This window comes from Cygnus atratus, chromosome Z (genome assembly GCF_013377495.2).
Source record: "Cygnus atratus isolate AKBS03 ecotype Queensland, Australia chromosome Z, CAtr_DNAZoo_HiC_assembly, whole genome shotgun sequence".
Classification (NCBI taxonomy): Eukaryota; Metazoa; Chordata; class Aves; order Anseriformes; family Anatidae; genus Cygnus; species Cygnus atratus.
The window spans coordinates 83,003,585-83,025,354 of record NC_066396.1 but is presented as its reverse complement, the minus strand read 5'-3'; the positions used below and the strand labels follow the sequence as shown (position 1 = coordinate 83,025,354).

Genomic DNA, 21,770 nt, shown 5'->3' with positions numbered 1-21,770 from the left:
GTTATATAAGGGCTTGTGGCATCAAATTTTATCCTGGCTGCTTGCATGAAGCTTTGACCCTGAGCCGTTCACAGCTAACTGCAAGAGAGCTGAGCCTTGGGTGGTGCTCAAGTTGTGCTTTTCTATGTTCAGTCATGTTGACTCCATCACAATTAAGTCCACACAGATTTATATTTTTTCTTTTTTGTTAGAGGGGACTTTTACTGTTGTTGGATGAATGGTATTGAAAACATCATATCAAAACTTACATTTTAAGATTTATACAAGAGGCAAAATTGAAAAGTAAAATTTGCATCTGAATATGATTTTTTTAAAATTCTCTTTGACTGGAACTCAATTAATGCATTTTAGACAACCTTGCTTCCTGTGTTTGTTTTTTTTTTTAATCAATATTTCTATTTATTCACATGCATAACAAGTTGCATCTTTGAAAAAACAGCTAACAAGCAAGCAGCATGGGCTGAAACTGAAGAGAAATCCTTTCAGAAGCTGGAAGGAATTCCTATGGATTTGTCTTTGTTTGTTTGTTTGTCCAGCTGAATGCCAGTAAGCCAGGCGTGCTGTTGCTTAATGTGAAGAAAACCGCAGGCTGATGAAAAATGTTTGTTTCTAGGTGCCAGGTCGACCTGTCAACCCTAAGTAAAGAGCAAACTCACAAGCTGGAGATGCCCCTGGGAAGGAGAGGGATACCTGGTGTTGCTGGTCACTCTGACAGCCTCAGCTGCAGTCACTATCTCTGACCTCTCTGTCAACTCCCTGGAGGACCCAAAGGAGCGGGAGGGAAATACTGAAGAGATATGTATGGAGTTCTCTTTTGCCCCTCTGTTTGCAAAATGGTTGTTATATGAATAATAAGTATTAGGGGAGAAAAGTCCAAATATATCTCTTACATCCTTATCACATTCAGCCTCTGGCAGTCATTTAAAACTAGTCATTAATATTATTGCAGCTAAAAACAAGTAGCATCAGGAAGGCTGCAAATCCTCTTTGTACAGTAAGGTATTTTTTACCTTAGTAATTGAGCTATTTCATTTGACTCCGTGACATAAAGAAGTTTGCCTTGCAGATCGTTTTTTACCAAGTGCGAGAAAACTAAGAAGTTATGTAGTGGCTGCACAGTTCTGGTGGTGTTTATGCCAACTGATTTGAAGTGCCAATAGTCTGGGGTTTTAAGCTTTGACTAAAGAGAAAGAAATTTTAACTGTACATAAGAGGCTGAAGTAGCATTTTATATCATCAAATAATTGTTTCAAATATTATTTCCATTTCAAAATATTCTGCAGCAAATTATTTTCATTTCCCAGCATCCTCACATTACACAGCATCTGTGCAATTTTATCAAAGCAACAGAGAGGGGAGCTCTTGACCTCCAGCATTTGTTAATGCCTGAATCACTAAAAGTAACTGTCTCACTACACACAGAGAAAGGAGGGAAAAAAAAAAAAAAAGCTATTTCCACTTAAAATTACAAAGCTTTTATTGTACAATGCTGCCAGGTGTTTTAGAAAGGCTTCTCTAGACACTCAGCATTAAACCAAGCTCTGACTAACAAAGAGCCGCTTAATTTTTTTTTAGATTTTAAATATTCGTATTCCATGACTGACATCCTTTCAATACAGAATTTAATAAAGATGTACCTTATCAGTTCTGTGCAGATAACGTGAAGTGCTGGTACTAATGCTGTACAGTATTCTTCAAACAGATTAGCAGTATGTGCGCTTCAGCAAATTTATTCTGGCTATCTCCCCTGAATCAGCTGTCTGCTAATGCTTGTACAACTCATACACCAATAGTGTTATCATAAACACAGTTTAATAGAGGTGACTTAGTGAGGCTAAACATAATATTCCTAAACCACTGAGAGCTAAGGTATTTTGCAAAATCTTTGAAAAATAATTACAATTAAGAGAATTATTTCACATTTAGGAAGCCACCAAGACAGCCTGTGGTTTGTCAGAATGGATCTTTATATAATAAATTTCTGGTGGATACGTTTTTGAGGTGACATACTTCTAGCTACCAAGTGTAAACAATACCACATTTCTATGATTATTTTGTGTGTGATGATAACGATGGGAGTTGAGTGATACTGATGGTTTTGATAATTTAGAAGCAGTATAGCAACATGTTGTGACTGTGTATTATTAATCAGTTTTCCTAATTCTCATTTTTTTTGAGATTTAGTCCCCAGTGTAAAGCATAATTATGTGGAATAAGATTGATCTATTTATTTCCATTGCTTAAATATTCATGGATTTGTGTCTTTTCTTGTACTTACATTAATGTATGCATTTGAAAAATATTTGTGTCTTTGGAAGATGTTCTTACTGCAGAAGTATGAGTTTCTCAATTATGTGTTTTTTGAAATTATAGAATCGATAGACCTTTTGAAAAATCCTACATTTTTTAAATTTAAATGACCTGTAGACAGCAGCAGAAAGAAATGGCAAGGATTAAGAAAATTCAAATAGTTTATTTTCACTGATGTTTGATTTATCTTTGGTATTCATATCTCTGCTTCAAAACTGATAGACAGAAGGACTCTGCAGTTACCAAGATGCACTCTTCCCATTCGTGGGCTGTATTTTGGACCTTATTTTTTGTGTTCTTAAAAAAATCCAGCTTCCATTTGAGAAATGTATTTTGCACCCTTTCCGCAGCCAAAAACAGTTAATGAGCTGACCTTGCCATCAGATCAAATAGCCTTGGAAATGACTCTATTACTGTCATTTAACCATTTGTAGCTGAACATCAGAGCCTTACAAATTAAACAGGCATTACTGTTTGAACCATTATTTACCACAATTGTCTGAAAAGATTAATTCCTTTTGGGGTGAGGAGGGGGCGCATTAATATGGTACAGACCAGAGAGATTGTATGACCTTTTCAGAACGGGTGTGCTGAACCTATGGTCCCCCTTGTCACAGTTTTTAAAAACCAGAGGAGCTAGTTTAGAGAAGAAGTTGTTAGCATTCCATTTTTATTATGACATTTCACAGTCATCCGATTTAATGTCCCTTGACCAGATTGTCCACCGTGAGACGATGGGCTTGAAATGGTTATTTAGAGCATTGATAAAAGGTGAGCAGTTCTAAGATGACAGCGAGTCATAAGGCTGGGTGGTGTGACATTAATTTCTCCATAACAGAGATGGAATAAGACGTCATGGTGACAAAGCTGTCAATCAGTACTGGCCCCTCAGTGTATCTCGATGCCATAGGATGGGGTATTGGCTTCTCCCATAATAGAGCTGAACTGAGATGCTCTCCGTGACAGCTGCTGCAGCCATACAGAAAATATATTATACAGCCTTTCATAAAAAAATAAAGAGGACTCATCTCCAGAGCATTTCAATCTTTTCCCATCTATGAGGGCTGAAAAGATTCACTGCAAATCACAGATTCCTCTGCTATGGAAATTTCAGGCTTCAGAAACCATAGGTTTTTGAGGCCTTCAACAATAATCATAAATAAGAAGACAATATAATCTGATAAATCATTACTTAAAGTTATGTGTTTAAATTAACGTATTAAAGTCCATTTGCTTCTCCCAGAGTCTGTGCAGTAGCGCTGTATACATTTCACTAGTCTCCACTGTCACGGGATGCACGTAATCTAAACTAGCTGACTTGCCGGAAACTAAAGTTCAAAAATAATTATTCTGTGGGATGTTAACAAAGGTAGCAAAGTGGAATACTGTACCAGTGCCTTTTTTGCAGAACATGCAATTTGCTGGGTGAAATTTGTGAGAGGGAAGGATGTACAGCATTGCAGAAAGGCAGCAGTTTTTTTTGTCCTGGTCTGTGTTTTGTCTGGTGTTTTATTTTGTTTTGTTTTTGCTTTGTTTTCTTTTTGAAAGCTAGGTGTTCGTTTCAGTCATCGTGAAACACGTAAAACGTGAAAACCTGTTGTTAAGTCCTTTCACTTTCATCATGGTATTAGAACAGAATTATCTCTGTTGCAGTACGAGCTCTGATAAGGAGCTTCCAAACCTCGATCATTATTGAAGTAAATGAGAGATGGTGCCAGCGTGGATTTGAATTATAACACTGCTATCTGTACCCCACCACCACCTCTGCCACTTTCAGCTTGCATGTAAGCACACAAGCAGAGGTTGAGTGTGTGCTGATTAAAGTTCACCGTCAGTACTTTTAAACCCTATTTCTCATTATAACCTATTAAAAACAAATAAAAATTATCACCATTTTCCTGTGATGACATACATGCATATTTGTAAGTACGTTGCACATGTGGTACTGCGCTTAACTGGGTTCCTCAGGTCAGGATACTAAGGACAAACCTTCACTGTAAACAATAAATAGTCAGTTGGGGCTTCTGAAATTAATATCAGATTGTGATCGGGCTGTTAGAATGCCTTATTGACAGAAAGAGGGAGATGTATATTATATGTCTAATGTTTGAAAGGATTTTATCTATGCATCAAATTTTTGCGACATTTAATATTGCATTTAAGCAGCAGCTGTGTGATTTTTAGATAAGTGTTGTTATTGTGGTTGTCCTTAATAGTCAGTTTTGACTTCATAATAAATTTCAGAATTGTTGACCTGGTGTTTACCTGGTGGTTTGCATATTCTAGAAATCTAGACATTATAATAAGCAGTAAAAAAGGTTTCACCTGCTAACATACCTTCACATACCTAATTAAAATATTAGAAATGGCCACGGGAACTATTCGCATTTTTTTCAGATGCTAAAATGTTTAGAAATAAATGTACCAGCTAGCATTTATGAACAGGACTTGCAAAAGTAACCCAAAATTAGGCCACATATGATTATAATTTAAAATGGATTTAAAATCTAATTTTAGTTTCCTCTTTTGGAGTTCTTCCCATAGGTTATGAGAAACTAAATGTTAACGTCGTATTTGCTATTAATTGATTGCAAAATCAAAATTGAATTCGATGTACCAGCATTTGAAGTTCTGCAACTTTTAAATTACGTTCAAAGTTGGAGCTTAAAATTTTGGCATACCATGCCTAGCTGCTACAATACCCCCAGTTTGTTACATTTGGTCATTTGAAAAAACAGAATGCAGCTTCCAAGCAGCTTATATAACTATGTAGGATGAGTAAATGCAATTGTTACTCTGCTTTTTAATTTTTCTTCCTTTTTAATATATATGTAGATACTGCAGAAAAACTGATGGTTAAAAAAAAAAGAAAGTAACCACTTTTTTTGCTGTGTAATTAAAATTATCTTCTCATTCATTTTTTTTCAATCTTTTATTGCCTGTGTTTATTATGAAAAAAAGTTTTAAATTGCTAGAATCCTCTTTTGATTGTTTTTGCTCATATTATTTGCTGCATATATGCTGCATACAGGCTTACATATAATGATCAAGACAATGAAATTGATACTGTCCTAAGTCACTGTTCAAAATATTCTTGGAGCCTTCAAAGGGAAAACATGAGCACAGATTTCACAAAAGTATTCAGGGAGATGAAATGTTTGTATTAATTTTGTTAATACATTGATGTAATTTACAATTGTGATGGAGAGTTGTTTATGTGCTATTAGGGGATTAAGTCAGTAGAATTAGCATATTTAATCATTTATATTTATAATTTTTCCTTTGTGTTTTTGATTGGTAAGTTAAAGTTGCAAAATACTGAAAGAAACACCAACAACTGCATGTTTTGCAGAAAATAATAATTAAAAGCGTGAATATGTTAGAATTACACTAACTTATATTTGGGAGAGGGAAGAAGCTACCAACATTGCTTTCATTTTGTCTTTTTTGCAATCTAGAATTGTATTTCTTATTATGGTTTTTTAGAGTCCAATGAGGATGTTCCATAACATGAAGGACGTGGGATTTCTTCAGGTGAAGGTCATCCGAGCAGAAGCATTGATGGCAGCTGATGTTACAGGCAAGGACTCATTTAGTTTCTGTGACAGTAAATAGTAATACTAGGCCTTTAAAAAGTGATGAAAAGATGGTTAAGTTTATCAAAATATTATTGCCTGCTTGCTTAGTCTCACCTTCTCATTAAAAAAATCCTCAGACATACAAACAACACTTTTGTAAGCAAGGCAGCAAGTCATTCTAATGCTAGTGGACTCCTATGTAGGTTATTTCCGAGCAAGGTGAAATACATATTTTGACTCCATCAGAGGTCCTGCAGAAAGTACTGTTTGAGATACTTACGCAAGATTTCTTTTTCTAATTTGGATTATTTTGTATATTTGTATCTATTAAAGCTGAGTTCAACAGACAAGGGAATGAAAGATGATAGATATAGATAGAACTTTAAATTTTTTGCCAAAAAATAATTGTTTGGCAACTGCCAGATACATAGCAAGGCTGCTTTTGGTTTCAGATATTTCAAACACATGTAAAGTTTCCTTTAAGTACTGCTTGTCTATTTAAAAAAGGAAATAAAATTTTTATATATTATTTTCTTTTTAAGTTATATAGGATGATTGGATAATTAACCTGTTTCTTTTCAAAACACAGGAAAAGTATCCCAGCCATACCGAATATATTTCTTCAGAAATATCCAAGTTAAGTCCTGAAAGTATAATCACCTTCATACTGCAAAGGTTAAATGGAGCAAAGCGAGCTTGTTCTATGTCAGAAATAACCATCTCTATAATTTTTTTTAAAGGCAAACTATCCTAATATAGCTGGTTTGAGTGCAGTTTGGATGTAAATATTTTACTACAACAGCAGATATAGATATATAGGATGATACTTTCTTTTTAATGGTTTTGTTCAAATTAGCATGAGTACCAGTATTTTTTTTTTCTTAGACAAGGTAACAGAGTAAACATTTAATTGCTGAAACTGATCTTCCAGTTTGCGGCGCACAAAATAACAGATTCTATTTTTGGGGAGCTTGGAGAAATGCTTCTAAAGATTCCTCACTCTGCTTTGACCTTATAATCCAATGTGGTCTGAACAGAGAGAGAGATTAAGTTATTCAGGGGCAAATGGGATAATTCAGTCCCTGACCTCGTTCAGTCTTCGACTTTTCCAGATCAACATGTCATTTGTGCTGGTTGAACAGATTTTTTGGAAATACATTTGATTCAATTAAAGATGTATAGAGCTACCAAAAATTTTCAGACATTGCATTTAGAATGACAGTCAGGAAGACTGGGAAGAACACACAATAACTTGCCATGTCCTTAGTATTTTGCTCACTAGCATTTGTACAGTATATATGCTTTTTTAAAAAGGCTGTGTATTCTAGATGTAACAGAAATCCATGCATATGTTGGATAGTAGTATTTGGTATTTTGAAAAGAGGACAATGGGTTCTTATTAATTTAATTTATGTGGGCATGTACAGATAATTTCAGATTAAACATTAAGTAGTAATATTTACAAGTAGGCATTTGTTGATTGTCAGTAAATCATGTCTGTAAAAATTACCCCCAAAAAATAAAATCCTTCACCTATGTTCAGCTGAGCAATACTTACTAGTCAGTTTAGAGAACACTGTCATCAGTAGTATAACTTGCGCAATTAAGGATTGCTTATGTGAATAAAAAACCCAGGAGTAGTTTGCTCTTCTTAATATACCATTCTTTTCACAGTTAATCTTTTGCCCTTCCCTGAGTCTGAAAGTAGCTGAAACACCTGTGTTGTACCTGTCTGATTTGCTGTTTCCTGTCTGTTGAACATATCCCATTTCACTTTCAGGAATCTTTTCATATGCAGTAATAAATCAAAATTTATTAGTTTGGACTGAATGGTTTTTTAAAATCCATAATATTCCATCATTAAACATAAGTATAGATGGAAAAAATTTCTGTAATCTTTTAAGTAGTCATCAGTCTTACTACACAGTTACAAAGATATTTTTTTTTCCTTTCAAAATGTGAAATTTTTCTTTTGTTACCATACATTCATTGAGAAGTATTGTAATACTGTATTAACTCTGTTTGAATAAAGAGCAATTGAGACTCCCGTTGAATGAATGAGTAAAAAGCACAAATTACTTTTTAATGAAACCCTCAGTTCTCCTCCTTTCCAGAGAGAAAGCCCATAGTCTTGTTCAGCTGAATACTACTACAGTAGATCACTTCAGTTAAGCCCCTAATAAACTGTTGATAGTTGAGGGTAGTTTTTTCTTCTGTGTTAACAGCCGAGTGTTGGACGCTGCACTTCAAATCATTAAGGTTAATACTGATTTTTAAACAGAGAGAGAGGAAAAAAATAGAAGGAAAAAGAGATTAAGGGTGATGGTTAAGCCTCACTTTACAACTCCAGATAACACACACATGCACTGAACAAGATGCCAAGGCAGACTGAAATTTCAGTGAAGCTGTGGGCAGGTGAGAAAATGGTCACTACCTACCTGAAAAGGGGGTGCTGTTGAATGTGCCATAACTTAGTTTGAACAATATCTGAGAAGGGGGGGGGGGGGGGGGGGGGGGGGGGGGGGGGGGGGGGGGGGGGGGGGGGGGGGGGGGGGGGGGGGGGGGGGGGGGGGGGGGGGGGGGGGGGGGGGGGGGGGGGGGGGGGGGGGGGGGGGGGGGGGGGGTGGTGGAAAATATTTATATTTTAATGTTGCCTTTATATTTTATATTTTAATATTGCCTAATGTTTGCCAAACAAGCAAACATCTATAATCTAAAAATGAAATTATTATTATTGACAATACAGTTTACATTTTCTTCTATTCAGCTAAAAAAGTTGTATTTTTCCCTCTCCCCCAGGTCTTTGCTCTCTTGTAGTTCTTCTGGAAGTCATCCAGCCTTTCTCAAGGTTCAGCTGCTTGCAGAGCACTGGAGTAGTTGCTTGTATGGCTATGATGAAGTCCTTTTAAATGAGGAAATATTCTGATAATGCAGTAAAATGTGAGGTATAATGGTTCATCATGTCAGTTTGATCTCTGAAATTAACACACATTCTGTTTACCCAAGCCACGGGATGTTTGGACAGCAATAGACCTTTCAAAAAGTGAAATAGTGTCAGTTAAAACAATAAGTAAATTTCTGCAAAAAGTTGTATATATGTAGGGCAAAAGGGAATAAGTAGGGTGAGGGACTGCTATTTTCACATGTTTGCCTCTCTTTTTGGGGGCATTATACTTTCATCCTTTTCCTGATAACCTGAAAATAAAATGTAAAACTCTGCCTTGTTATTGACGAGAAGGAAGCATTGTGGGAAAAAGATGTGCTACAGGTTTTATCAGCGTCAGCGCAAGTCCCATTATTTTCAGGAATAATAGTTAGCAACTCAGATTCATTAGCAGAGCAAAAATCTGAGCTCCTCGTGACAGTCTGCCTAGAAAACAGTTTTTTTTTGCTGTTTTTTGGGCTTTAATTAAGACAGTTGCTCGATTCTAGCCCCCTCGCCTGCCTCTCGCCCACCCCCACCCCACTTGCTGTGTCACAGACCGGCGATCAGACGCTTTCAGATGGTCCAGGCCCATGACTTTGACCTTCTGCGCGGTCCGGCGTTCCCTGGGGAACCGTTCAGCTCATGAGGTCTGATTTCACACTTCCAGGATGCCTCGGCTCTCTTAACAATGACAGGGAGACAAAGCCCTTTAGAGCGGGCCGGGGGACTTGTTTAAATTGGAAACTAGAGAGGAGTCAAGGAACAAGGTTACAGGCTACAGAATAGTGCTTTTTAATAAAGAGCTCACAGCTCTGGTTCAGCTCAAAGAGGGCTACCTCTGTACAATTAATTGAGACATTTATCTGGAGCAATTTAGGCCTCTACTTTCTCACAGAATTATGTGATAAATATCAGCTAAGAAGCAAATGAGATGTGCATGAAATGAATTTTTAACACTTTGATTACTGTGTCTCCAGTCTTCATTAGAAGTTAATTTATTTGTTGTTTCTGACCTCATTTTTAATCATTAATCATTTCTGCATTTTGGGGGGACTACTGAGGTTTCAGAACCTGGTATTTGAAATGCAAGCATAGAAAATGAGAGCTTTTTTTTTTGCTTTTTTTTTGCTTTTTAAGTTTTTATGTATGGCATTCAGCCTTTCTTTTCAGAAATTCCATGTTTTTTTTTTTTTGCATTAAAATATTTGAAAGTAGAATGAAAAACCAAGGTGGCTAGATGTGCAGAATGTAAACGAGTTTTCTAAAATCTGTTCTACTAAGATGTCTTAATACCTTTTGTGTGCAAAAATAGTCTTTGAAATTGTTTTTTTTCTCAAATGCTAGCAAATGTCAGAATGACATATACAAATGTTAAATCAAAAAGGTGTGGAAGTCTGTACACGTAAAATTAAAGGAATAAATTCAAAGGCCCTTTGGAATTAAGGTTCCAAAAGTAATTTGCTCTGTCAATTAGTGCACCCAGACTTCAATATACACTTGAATTATCTTCACAAAGTAATGAAAGCTATGGACACTATTCTCTGGTAGATAAAATCTCGCCTGATCCTGTCCGTTTATGGTTTACCTGAGACATCAGTCCAATATCATGTACTGCAAAACTTTTTCTTTCCTAATTAAAGTAGCAGTTTTAGGTTACTAATGGCAAAACTCAGATTTTCTTAAAAGACATTTTCAATTAACCGTAACATTTAGAATTGAAATATCCAATGAAATTATTTGTGATTATTACCATATTTTTTCTGTAAAATTCTGCTGAAATGAGTTTGAGCAAGGTTTTGGCACTGCGCTGAATCGCCTGGTAGTATGCCTTGAACATTCATGAAATCAGACCATTGCAACACTGCTGAAGAGGACTTATCATTTCCATTTTAAAGATGGAGAACTAAGAAAGGTTAACGGACTCAGCTAAGGCCCACTGAGCAAGTCCTTGTCAAAGCTGGCATTTGGTTTGGGTCCTGTGCTTAATCCATTAGATAAGGCAGCTTCTCATGCTATTGAGCCATTCCTTCTCGTGGCCAAAGGTCAGACTGACTGCTCTGTTGCAGGCAGCTGGCTGGCAGGGAGCTTGGAACAACATTAGTGACATTAGCGTCTGCATGAGTGGCACTGCCCCCCAGAGTCATGAACTGGCTGTCTTGTCTACCCAAAAAATAAAGGCATTTTTTGGTGGCGGGGACTTATGTCTGTAATGGACAGGCATGGCCAGCATTAGGGGAGAACCATAATAACCTATGAAATATTCAAACAATATTTCAGCTTTTATAACCAAGTTAAACTTGGATTAGTTTTATGAAATTGGTGTCTTATGAACTTGACTTTTAGAAGCAGAAATGGAACTGAAATCTACTATTGAATCTTGAAACTATCCAAAATGTCTTTAGTAGTCTTTCTGATTCTAGTTCAGTTTTGATACTGTAGTTTGAACAATACAAAAAATCATATAATGTTTAGTCTGGAATAAGACTTGTGGTCTACTTACAATCTAGCAAACACTGAAGTTGGGTTTCTAAATCAGCTGATAAAACTTTATGGACTGACCAGTAACAAGTAAATGTTAGATTCCTATCTACATTTAAACCTGCCACATGGTTATTTTTTTTTTTTTTTTCTTTTTTTTCTTTTTTTTTTTTTCTTTTTGAAAACAAAAAATGGAATTAGGAAATTGTTTCTGGATGTATACTGAATCAATGCATGGTTTTTTATAGCCACAGTAGAAACATCTCCATGGGGCTTTCACAGGGATCTAGCCCCATGCTATCTGCAGTCCCTTGTGAGTTAATTCTTATGTAGTGCATTAAGTTTTTTAGTTAAGAAAAGTTAAGATTTTTTTTTATTAAGATAAGTAAGATTTAAGTTAAGATTTTTGCTGGGAAGACAGTCTACAAAGAATAAAAAAAAACATTGGACAACTTTTGTTCCTCGGAGACTATTGAAGGGCATATCTGTTTAACTTCCCATAAATACGGATTATATTGTATTGCAATCTGACAGCTCTAACATTCAGGTAAAGTTCATAGTTATATATATAAAGATACTAGCATCTGAATTGTTTGCATCATTCCATCTGTTGTGAAGGAAGTGGTACTTTGGGAGCTGAATTTGGGGTGAAGTCCATGCTGTTGTCTTAGCAGAATTTGTTGCCCCCTAGACGTGACATCCTGGACAGGCTGTGGCTCACCTCAAGCCTTGAAGATGAGCTGTAGTGGCACATGGCTCTGAGATGGGTGCCCCACATAGATTTCTGTCAGGCCTAGGACATCAGTGCTTAAGAGTTCTACAAGTTACCTGGCATCTTTCATGCTTGCTGATGAGTTCCAGCATAACGAGTGAGCTGATCTAGGAATGCAGATATCCAGTGGTCTGCGAGTGGGTGAAATGGGCATTTCCTCAACTTTCCTAGATGCAGAACACAACAGAACTGTTAGGTAATGCGGTGCTGTAGCTACTTGAGAAAAAAAAAATCAGAAGATAAAATAATTTAGAGGTTAAGGTTTTGTTGTTTTGATTTTCTAAGTATTTTGAGAACCAATTCAAAATTGTCACTATTTAAGTCTTTTTAATGGTGAAAAAGAGCACTGTATGTACTTGCAGGAGCAGAAGAGTTGTTCCAGTCACCAGCATTCTGAACTCCATGTAATGAATCTGGTCTCCAAACTTACAAAGACTTTCTAGACCATGTAGGACTAAGAGCGTTGAAGCAAGTAACAACTAAGATCTCTTTAGTCCCAGATTAACCTCCCTTTTTTAAGCATTGCTGTAGAACTGGGCTTTTTGCTGGTGATTTTTTTTCAGTTCATTTTTAGGGGGGGGGGAGGGTTCCTTTTTTCATTAGGGCCAGTGGTAGTCCTGAAGAGACCAGGTGAGAGGTAAAAGACTTATTGTTTTAAATAATGCATTTATAGTGTGCCATATGAGGAATGCAATGCTGATTGAAGTAAAATTTTTTCACATAGATGAAAGCGAAGTAATCTCAGATTGCATTCCAGTCTTGCTGACTGTCTAAACATTACATGCAATATAGCATAGCACAAACAAGGATATTGCCAAAGTAGATGCAAATCTCTGTTTTAATGAATAAAGCGGGAGACTGCAAAAGATAGGAGTTCTTTATTACTTTAAAGCAAGAGCTTACATTTGAAGTAGAATATCTTCTAGGTGTAATTCTCAGATAGTATGGGCCTGTAATGACTAAAGAGGGAAAAAGGGTGAGAAAGATCCATCAAAAGAGACTTTTTTGATTTTTCTCTTCCGGACTACCACCAGTATTATTTAAATTTAGCACTTTATTTCCATCATTTTAGGAGCCCTTAGGACTTTACAAGTAGAGTCCAAAAAAAGCATGAACATTTTTACAGCAAGAAAGTGGATTAATGAGATTTGTTTGACTTCTTATTGAGGTTTACTGCAGGTTTGATTTCAGTTACTAGGAAGGTGTACTTCATTTTTTTTATTACCTACTTGTCTTACAAATTCCTTCAAACAGTGCCAAGCATAATAGTGATTAGTCCCACTGAGGTCATGGGATTACTCAAAATCATAGGTGCTGGTTTCAGTGGAGCTGGGGGCATGCTTTTTAATGTGTGAATGCCTTACGCAGAGGTGGTGGTCTTGCACAGCACGGAGCCCACACATTTAGGGCTATATTGGATGCAGTTTGTGGACGTCATCCTGATCGATAAATTTAAGTACCTCTAAAGGGATCAAATCAGAAGCTGGAGGCCTAAAAAGGCACAGAGCAGCCTCAGTAAACACAGAGGTTTGGGTAAAATTTCTTAACATATGACAGGTTATGACAGGTGGTAATATATGACAGTCATGATTCAGTTTGTAGTGAAAAGCGTACATGTGATGATGATATAATTTTTAGACTGTTGATGTAATTGAGCTTAGGCAGCACAAGTCTAACTGAAAGTTTTAAAGTGTACTTTTAGGACTGCTAGATGGATTATCAAATTTCTGACACACATGACTCTTTAATACTAAAATGAAAAAAAGTTTTTTTTTTTTTTTTCTTCTTAAATTGCCACTTGCATTAACTAGACAGAATTTGTCTGAGGTTGGCTTGGTTAGAGCATGTTTTACTTAAGGTAATGGTTTTGAAAGTACAGTGATGAATATATGTTGTAATTTCTTGGATTCCTTAGTCCTAGAGACTGAGGAGACATAAGATGCAGTCTTTTATATTTTAATGTTCTTTTAAGACTTTCATTAGGGAATGTTCCCATTACTTTAAACTTGCAATGCAGGAGGTTGCCATGGCTGTCAGTGAGAGGGTAAGATTGTAGTTGTTCTTTCTAATAATGAAAACTTGAAAAGATGACAGATGGATGTGAGTTTTCACTAAGTACTTGTATTACATTTCTCTGGCTTTTGTCTTTCTGGATCATGTTCACTTATTTGGGGGGAGGTATCCAAATAACATTTGCATGTACCATATGTTTAGCATTTCAGCTAAGAGTGTTCTTTCAGATACCCCGCTTACTTATGAGCATTTTAGCATACGGGAGTGCCCATAGGCGATGGTGAAGGGCCTTGCAGATGGGAACTTCATAGCCTCCTCATATGGTAAAAGCAGTGTGCCTTAGTAAGGATATTCATAGCAAGGAAACTTCTACTTGGGACCAATGTTTTGGCCTTCCTTTGTACCATTTCATAATATTTCCTTTTGTCAATATCTATCAAAACTCTTTTCAACTTATTTCAGTGGGCAGGGGAGAGACTTGAAAAGCTGAGCAGGAGAGGGGGTCTTTTTATTTCTAAAATAACCATTTGACTTTGGTTTTGATTGAGGACCTCTGTGATTAATGATACATATTATATATTGTTCTTAAATGGGATTTTATTCATATAAATGTATAAAGAGAGTCACTGAAAAGTGTGTGTCAACAGATGCAGGAAATAAATTAACCTATTAAATACCTCCCCTTTTTTTACAGACAGGACCTCTAGACACTCAAGAGGGGTAAGTTTTTTACTGTCTCTGTATACAATTAATAAGCACAAACCACATTTCCCTGTCATATGCAAATATGATTGATGATGTGTTTTTTTGAAAAAGGAGATAACACGTAGCTCACCTTTTGTGTCAGTTCTGCCTTGTTACTCTAACTATCTTGTTTTTATGATTATTTTTTTTCCAAATAGGTGGAAATCTAGAGAAGGTAAATAAATATGATTTTTTTGAAGTTTCCTACAACTATTTAGGCTTGTTATGAAGCAGGAAAACATCTTATATTTCTCTCTGGTGACTAATAAGTTAGTTTTTTTTACGTTTAATGGGAAAGATTCAGTGATACTCTTAATTTTCGAGAGAAGTAAATGTCTGTTCTAACTGTAATTTACATGCATTTAAACAATTATTCTTTATCATTAAAGTTAATAATATACACATTAACCTCTGATGTAGTCTGAATCAATATTGTAGTTTGGAAGATCTGAACCCCTGGACAGCTTTGTCTAAATATTGATTTCATTGTCATTTGTATAAGGTATGAAACAAATTACATGCCTCCCTAATATCAATTAATGTAGACTCATTGAGCTACTCAGTTTATGGCTTCTTATAATACATGACATAGCATGACGGAATTATTGAAGACACTTGAAATGCAATTGCATAGTGTGCTAGATTTGATTGTGGAAGGCCAAAGCCAACACTCTGTAACTTTTAAACACTTTGCCATCCAAAGAAAGTCCAGAGACATGAGTGCTCTACTCTCTAGTGTGCAGTTCAGTTGTTAATTTCTGACAAAGTTTTCTCGGGTTCTGGAAGTAGCAATTGTTTTCTTAGCTTTGTACTAATGTATTTTGTAGCCTTAAATGAAAAATAATACGTGCCCTTGTATGCTGTGCCAAAGGTGAAGGTAAGCAGGCACAGAAGTCAGCTGGGCTAGAAACTGCTGTCATTGTACAATGTTTAAATTTTGCCTTTAGCATACCTTTTTGTCTATGAGTTTCATTTTGAATTGGTAGGACAGCAAAATGATGACATGATTGTATTTTCCCTTCAGTTTCTGGATTTTTTTTGGTAGGTGAAAATAGGTAGGAGGGATCTCTCTTTTTGGCTACTGCTTTTTTCATTTTTTAAATATTAGTTAAATATTTTTTTCGCAATTTATCAGCTCTTTATTTGCAACCGTGTTCTCATCATTCCCCCTCATTTTTTTTTTTTTTTTTTGTTTTTTTTTTTGTTTTGTTTTCCTTTCCTTTATTTCTTTCCCTCTTTGGGAAGGTCCTTTTTTACATGGCTAAACTGTTATTTAAACATGAGACTCAGATGTCTTTTTTCTTTCTTCTCCTTTCCAAATACAAATCCTGGCTTTGTAGATATCTAAGAAAAAGCTTAGTGTAACTTGTACATCATCCCCCTAAATTTTAGTCTGGGTTTTTTTTTTCCTGTCTCTTTTTTTGGTAGCTGAACACAGCTCACCTTTACTCGTAAGCTGCCACATATTTAGGGGCACACACACATACTTTTTTACCCATTCCTCCTCTTTTTTAGGTTAAAAAAGAAAACAAACAAAAAATGTCTATATCTGTCCATCATTTTCCATTATCTACATATTACACTTTCAAAGCATCATCTTCATTTTTTTTATCTGTTGGTGGCTTTCACACTGGGGACCTTCTTGTAAATATGTGCAAAGCTACTTCATTGTGCATTAATGTTACAAAAAGCTCAACCACATTGAGCTTCTGCTTTGCTGAGACTTTTTTTCATTCCAGCTGATATTTTCTCATTGTTTAATTGTACTTGCCTATTTTCTCTTTTTTGTTAGGCTTTTATCTGAAACTGTCTTTAAGTCTTCCTTTATTTTGGGGGAAAGGATTTGTGCAGCTGAAACATGTAGAGCATAGTAATCTTTGGATAAGTTAATGGGTGCGATGTTATTACAAATAATATAGAGTAATACTTTTTAACATATAAAAAATGCTCTAATAATGTTATTTGTTTGCAGTCAACATAGTTTTTGGCACAATTAAGTAAAGCTTTAAAGCTTTTTTTTTTTTCTGAGACAGTCTTAGCTGTCTCAGAACAACCAGCTTGGCACCTGATTGCTTTGGCCCATACTGTTTTTGATGAAAAAAAAAAACTAATTTTTCCTTTTTTTTTTTTTTTTTTTTCTCCTTTCCTTTTGCCTTTACAAAAAAAAGAATATGTTTTTTACTGAAGAATCTTAATAGATTACAAGGATTTCAGTTTTTTATCATGCTTTCTTGAATAAAATGCAGACCACAGGACTTAGCTGAATTTCTTCATTGACTTAAAGTTTAGAAAAACAAACAATTTTGATTTTCTTTGCTCATGGTGTATTTTTCTCAGTTCATAAAATTTTCCAAATTCTCTCTTCATAGGTAAAAGTGACCCATTTTGTGTAGTTGAACTGAATAATGACAGACTGCTGACACATACCGTCTAAACAAGAACCTCAATCCAGAGTGGAACAAAATCTTCACATTGTAGGTGTTTTTTTTTTGTGAGTGTTCATGGTTATTTTTTTTTGTTTTTGTTTGTTCTTTTTTTTTTTTTTTTTTTTTTTTTTTTTCTTTTTTTTTTTTTTTTTTTTTTTTTTTTTTTTTTTTTTTTTTTTTTTTTTTTTTTTTTTTTTTTTTTTTTTTTTTTTTTTTTTTTTTTTTTTTTTTTTTTTTTTTTTTTTTTCTTTTTTTTTTTTTTTTTTTTTTTTTTCTTTTTTGTTATGCCATTGATCTTAAATCACAGTCTGATTTTAATCTTCTTATTTTTTCCTCTAAGTCTGTCACTCATATACTTGGCATCCGCAGCTTTCCTTACCCTGCAGTTGGCTCTCAGGAATGAACTCTGAACAAAAGAAAAAAACTCTCACAATAGTTGTACTTCCCATTAGCTTATTAAACATAGTTCCCATTTGTGTATCTGTACAAACATGCTAATTTCTTCATTATTTATTTTTAATTATCTACTAATAGAAATGATAACTAATCAACCTCCACTGCTCAACAGTGTTCTCTGCATAAGGAGTTTGCCTGCTTTTATACAGGACAAAAGACTAATCAGGAATCAAATAGAAAAACTCAAAAGACCTTCAAGGAAAGTTTTCACCTCTCTTACACACGTATCTGCATAGACTATTTTGCTTGTCCTCAAATGTGTTATTTATTTTGGACTAGCAATGCAGTTTCCTCTGGAGGCACGTATTTTTAGTGAAGCTGAAGTGCTTTGCTTGAATTCATATTTCCTGGATCAGCTGTTTGATCAAAGACGAGTTCTCTCAAACAATTTTGGTATTTTCTCTCTGCATAAGGAATGTGATTTTTTTCGCTTGAGAGTTTGCAATGTACAGCGACATTTGTTGTCCACGGTGGTGGAGTGTTTAATAGCTTGCAGGCAAAAAACAGAACTAGCTGAAAAACACGTCATTTCTTATTTCTTGTTCCTAAGTTGTCGTAATGACTGCTGTGTGTTTGTAATTAAGCAAGGATTTTAGAATTAAAGAGCTCATCTCTTTACAAGGATGCTCGTGTAGCTGATGATTGTTTCATTTACAAGCCTGCAGACAGCACAGTGTTTGCAGTAGGATTTGCTGCAGGGGTAGCAGTGTTCAGGGTGGCTGTGAGTCCTCAGCCCGCTGCTTGCCGTGGTAAATCCCCAGTGCTCCTCCGCGCTGGCTCTCCTTGCAGCTCACGCAGCGCAAATGCCAGGTAGGAAATTTAAAGCAACATCCTTCAGAAAACTTCTGCTGGCAAAGCCTTGCAGAGCACAGTTGCTGCAGCTCCTGGAGAGAGCTGGGGTTACATGGAGGGAAGCCTCATTTTCTTGGATTGTGTTCTCTGCTGTGGCTTGGAAAATATACACAGGTTTCTGGTTTTGCTAACCTCTTGCGCTTTTGTCCTTGGTAACTGCTGGTGTAGGTGACTTCTCTCCTCCATGTGTGCTTTTCCCTCTGTAGCAATATTAAAGACATCCACTCGGTGCTTGAAGTGACAGTTTATGATGAGGACCGCGATCGGAGTGCTGACTTTCTAGGCAAAGTTGCGATACCACTGCTGTCTGTAAGTTTCATTCACCTGACACACCAGTCTGTATTTTTCCTGCTGAAGGGGGGAGAATGAGAAAAAAAATAGAAGAAGAAGAAGGAAAAAAAAAAAAGATTTGCAGCTCTATGTCTGTCATTTCTCAACCAAGGTCTGTAATAAGAACACTAAAATTTTAACATACTCCATTCACGGCCATGTTGAATCCCATGATAGTTAATTTTTCCTGACAGACTCGGTCCTGGTAATGAACAGGTACTTGTCAGACTTGCCACAGTTGTTTTGGGTTCTCTGTCAGTTTCAGCAGCTGGGGGTCAGGGGTCACCGGGGGGGGTATTCAGCGGAGACCGCGAGACAGACGGCTGTCATGTCCTTTTCCTGCAGATTCAAAATGGTGAACAGAAAGCCTACGTCTTGAAAAACAAGCAGCTGACAGGGCCAACAAAGGGGGGTCATCTATCTTGAAATAGATGTGATTTTTAATGCTGTAAGTCTTAACTTTGGCTTTTTTGTACTGCTAAAGAGTTCAGTTTCATGAAAGCTTTTGTTCACGATTTGTAGAGAATTTCTGTCATTCCTCATTTTCTCTAAACCTTGATGTATACCACAGAATACTCTTCTGCCAATGCCTGGCACACCCACTCTTTTGTTGCTGCTGCTGCTTTTGCTGCTAATGCACGAAGCAGCAGCCCTTGCCTCTGTGTGCATCTGTGTGTCCTGGGCTTGGCAGCCGTGACTTTGAAACTTCATAATTTTTTGCAAATCGGAGCATGTGTTATTAGTAAGGAGCGAGTAAGCTTGAAATATTGACACACATTTTAATGCGTAGGTGAAAGCCAGCATACGAACCTTAATGCCCAAAGAACAGAAGTACATTGAAGAGGAAAACAGACTGTCTAAACAGGTAAAGAGTAAGGAAACACTAATCCTTTCCAAAAGCCTTAATATCGAGTGTGCACATCTAAATATCTGGTATCGCGCTGCTGAGGGTAAAGAATAACATTTTCATTACCTGTTTACAAAAGAATATGATAGGTAGAAAGAGACAGAAACAAAATACGTGGTTTTATTGTATCTCTTCTCTATAAACTGCAGCTTAATTTCCGTGAAATACGTGAGTAAGAACACAGTTGAAACCATCAGGTTCCACACATATCAGATTATAGTGCAGGTGCATGTAAACTAAGTCTTGCATAAATTTTTGCTGTTAACCTTGACCTGAAAGATCTCAATTTTTGTGTATGGTAGAGACTCTTTCAGCATTCTGTAGCCAAATTTTGAACAACTTCATGGAGTAAGGTTTGAATCTCAGGTGGAAGCAAACTAGACTCCTTATCACTTTTGAGAGCCGTCTGGGTAGGAAATGTGTGGACCCTATTTCTTCTTTCTTTTTTTTTCCTGATTATTTGCCACTGATAGTTTTAATAGTAAACACATCTTACTTTTTTCTGCATTTGAATTGCTTTTTTTTCAGTTTTTCATGTTACATGAATGATGTATTTTATATGGGGAGAACAGAGCTTTTGACTGAATTGTGGCAACAGGATTTTTTTGTTTGCAGTGAAAAGACAAAAGTCTTGAAACTGATTTTTATTTTGTAGAAAACTTCTGGCTTGTGTATAATTTATCTGCTGGATGAATTGTGAATGTGTTGTTTGATATATTTCATTAAAAAGAATATTTATTTCTTTACTCTTGGGAGTAAAGAGTTTACTAAACCTGCATTTTTCACTGTTATGCCAGCAAAGAAACAAGAAGGCCTTTTATTCAAGATTCATTCTTCTCCCCTCTTTGATAACCAAAAATGGCACTGTGCTTTCTGCAGATGGCAAGAGGAGTAAACTTTAAATATCCACTTGGTGGTTTGTTTTTCCTTTTAGGTTTTCTGGAATATCTGACCACAATACCACATGTAGAAAATAAAATAAAATAAAAATGAATCTTTACATATGACTAATGCAGTAGCATTTCAAACTATCCAGATGTTCTGGGAGAGAGCACGTCTTACCTACCCAGCACTTTATATGCCATTCAGTACAGAAATGGAATGATTCACTGTTCTGTTCTCTTCTTTGGTCAGGTGTATTGCCATTTTAGTGGATTTAAGGGTAATCTTCTGAATTAAACCTAGCCCTGTAATATTTCATCTTCATAGAGATGCAGTTAAAGTTACTTTGATAGATACATAAACCACACATGATGATCATGTGAAGTTGTTGCGAAGGAGGAGAATTGGATGTAAAGAATATGTTTGATCTTACAGCAGTGATTTTGCATGTCAAGGTAGCATCCTACAGCGTCTTCTTTTTAAGAAAGAACAGAATTTTCTAAGTAATTAAGAAAGGGGAAAGCCTTGCCTGTTTAATAAAACTCTGATATTTTAATAACAAAATCATTCGTGACATTTCTCAAGTGGCTTTTAAAAATAGATCTCCAGTTGTCACAAAGTCGTGCGAGTGAACACAACAATTTCTATATAGTTTAGAACTAAATTCAGCAAATGACAATGATACATTTAGATAAATTGTCTGTCTTCCAAGTCTCTAATTTTAAAATACTATTCTCTGTCTGTGAGATAGAGCTTAAGCTAGACAGTTTACCATGATATTTTTTCTCAATCTTTACCCAAATTAACAATGAGAATATTATAAACATGAACCTCTTCTGAAGCACTTGAGGTTTTGAAATATTTTCATTCTTTCACCTTTTTACCAGCTGCTGTTGAGAAACTTCATCCGCATGAAACGTTGTGTCATGGTGCTCATAAATGCCGCCTACTACATTAACAGTTGCTTTGACTGGGATTCACCCCCAAGAAGTCTTGCTGCTTTTTTGGTATGATCTTCTTTATATTACTGTTAATCACCTTTGTGTTGAAGACCAAGAGATGATACAATCTTGATGTAGGCGTTCCTGAATTCTTT

The 21,770-nt window shown here is 35.9% G+C and overlaps 1 protein-coding gene across 1 annotated transcript in view; it reads left to right on the top strand.

The window, feature by feature from the left end:
- Positions 1–21,770, top strand: part of MCTP1 (multiple C2 and transmembrane domain containing 1) — a 191,593-nt gene that overhangs the window by 74,605 nt on the left and 95,218 nt on the right. Inside the window, 11 exon segments of the mRNA XM_050716521.1 lie at positions 614–673; positions 675–780; positions 782–799; positions 5,797–5,890; positions 17,191–17,252; positions 17,255–17,295; positions 18,762–18,864; positions 19,231–19,293; positions 19,295–19,333; positions 19,676–19,750; positions 21,562–21,681. Coding sequence (XP_050572478.1) covers positions 614–673; positions 675–780; positions 782–799; positions 5,797–5,890; positions 17,191–17,252; positions 17,255–17,295; positions 18,762–18,864; positions 19,231–19,293; positions 19,295–19,333; positions 19,676–19,750; positions 21,562–21,681 — 781 coding nt within the window.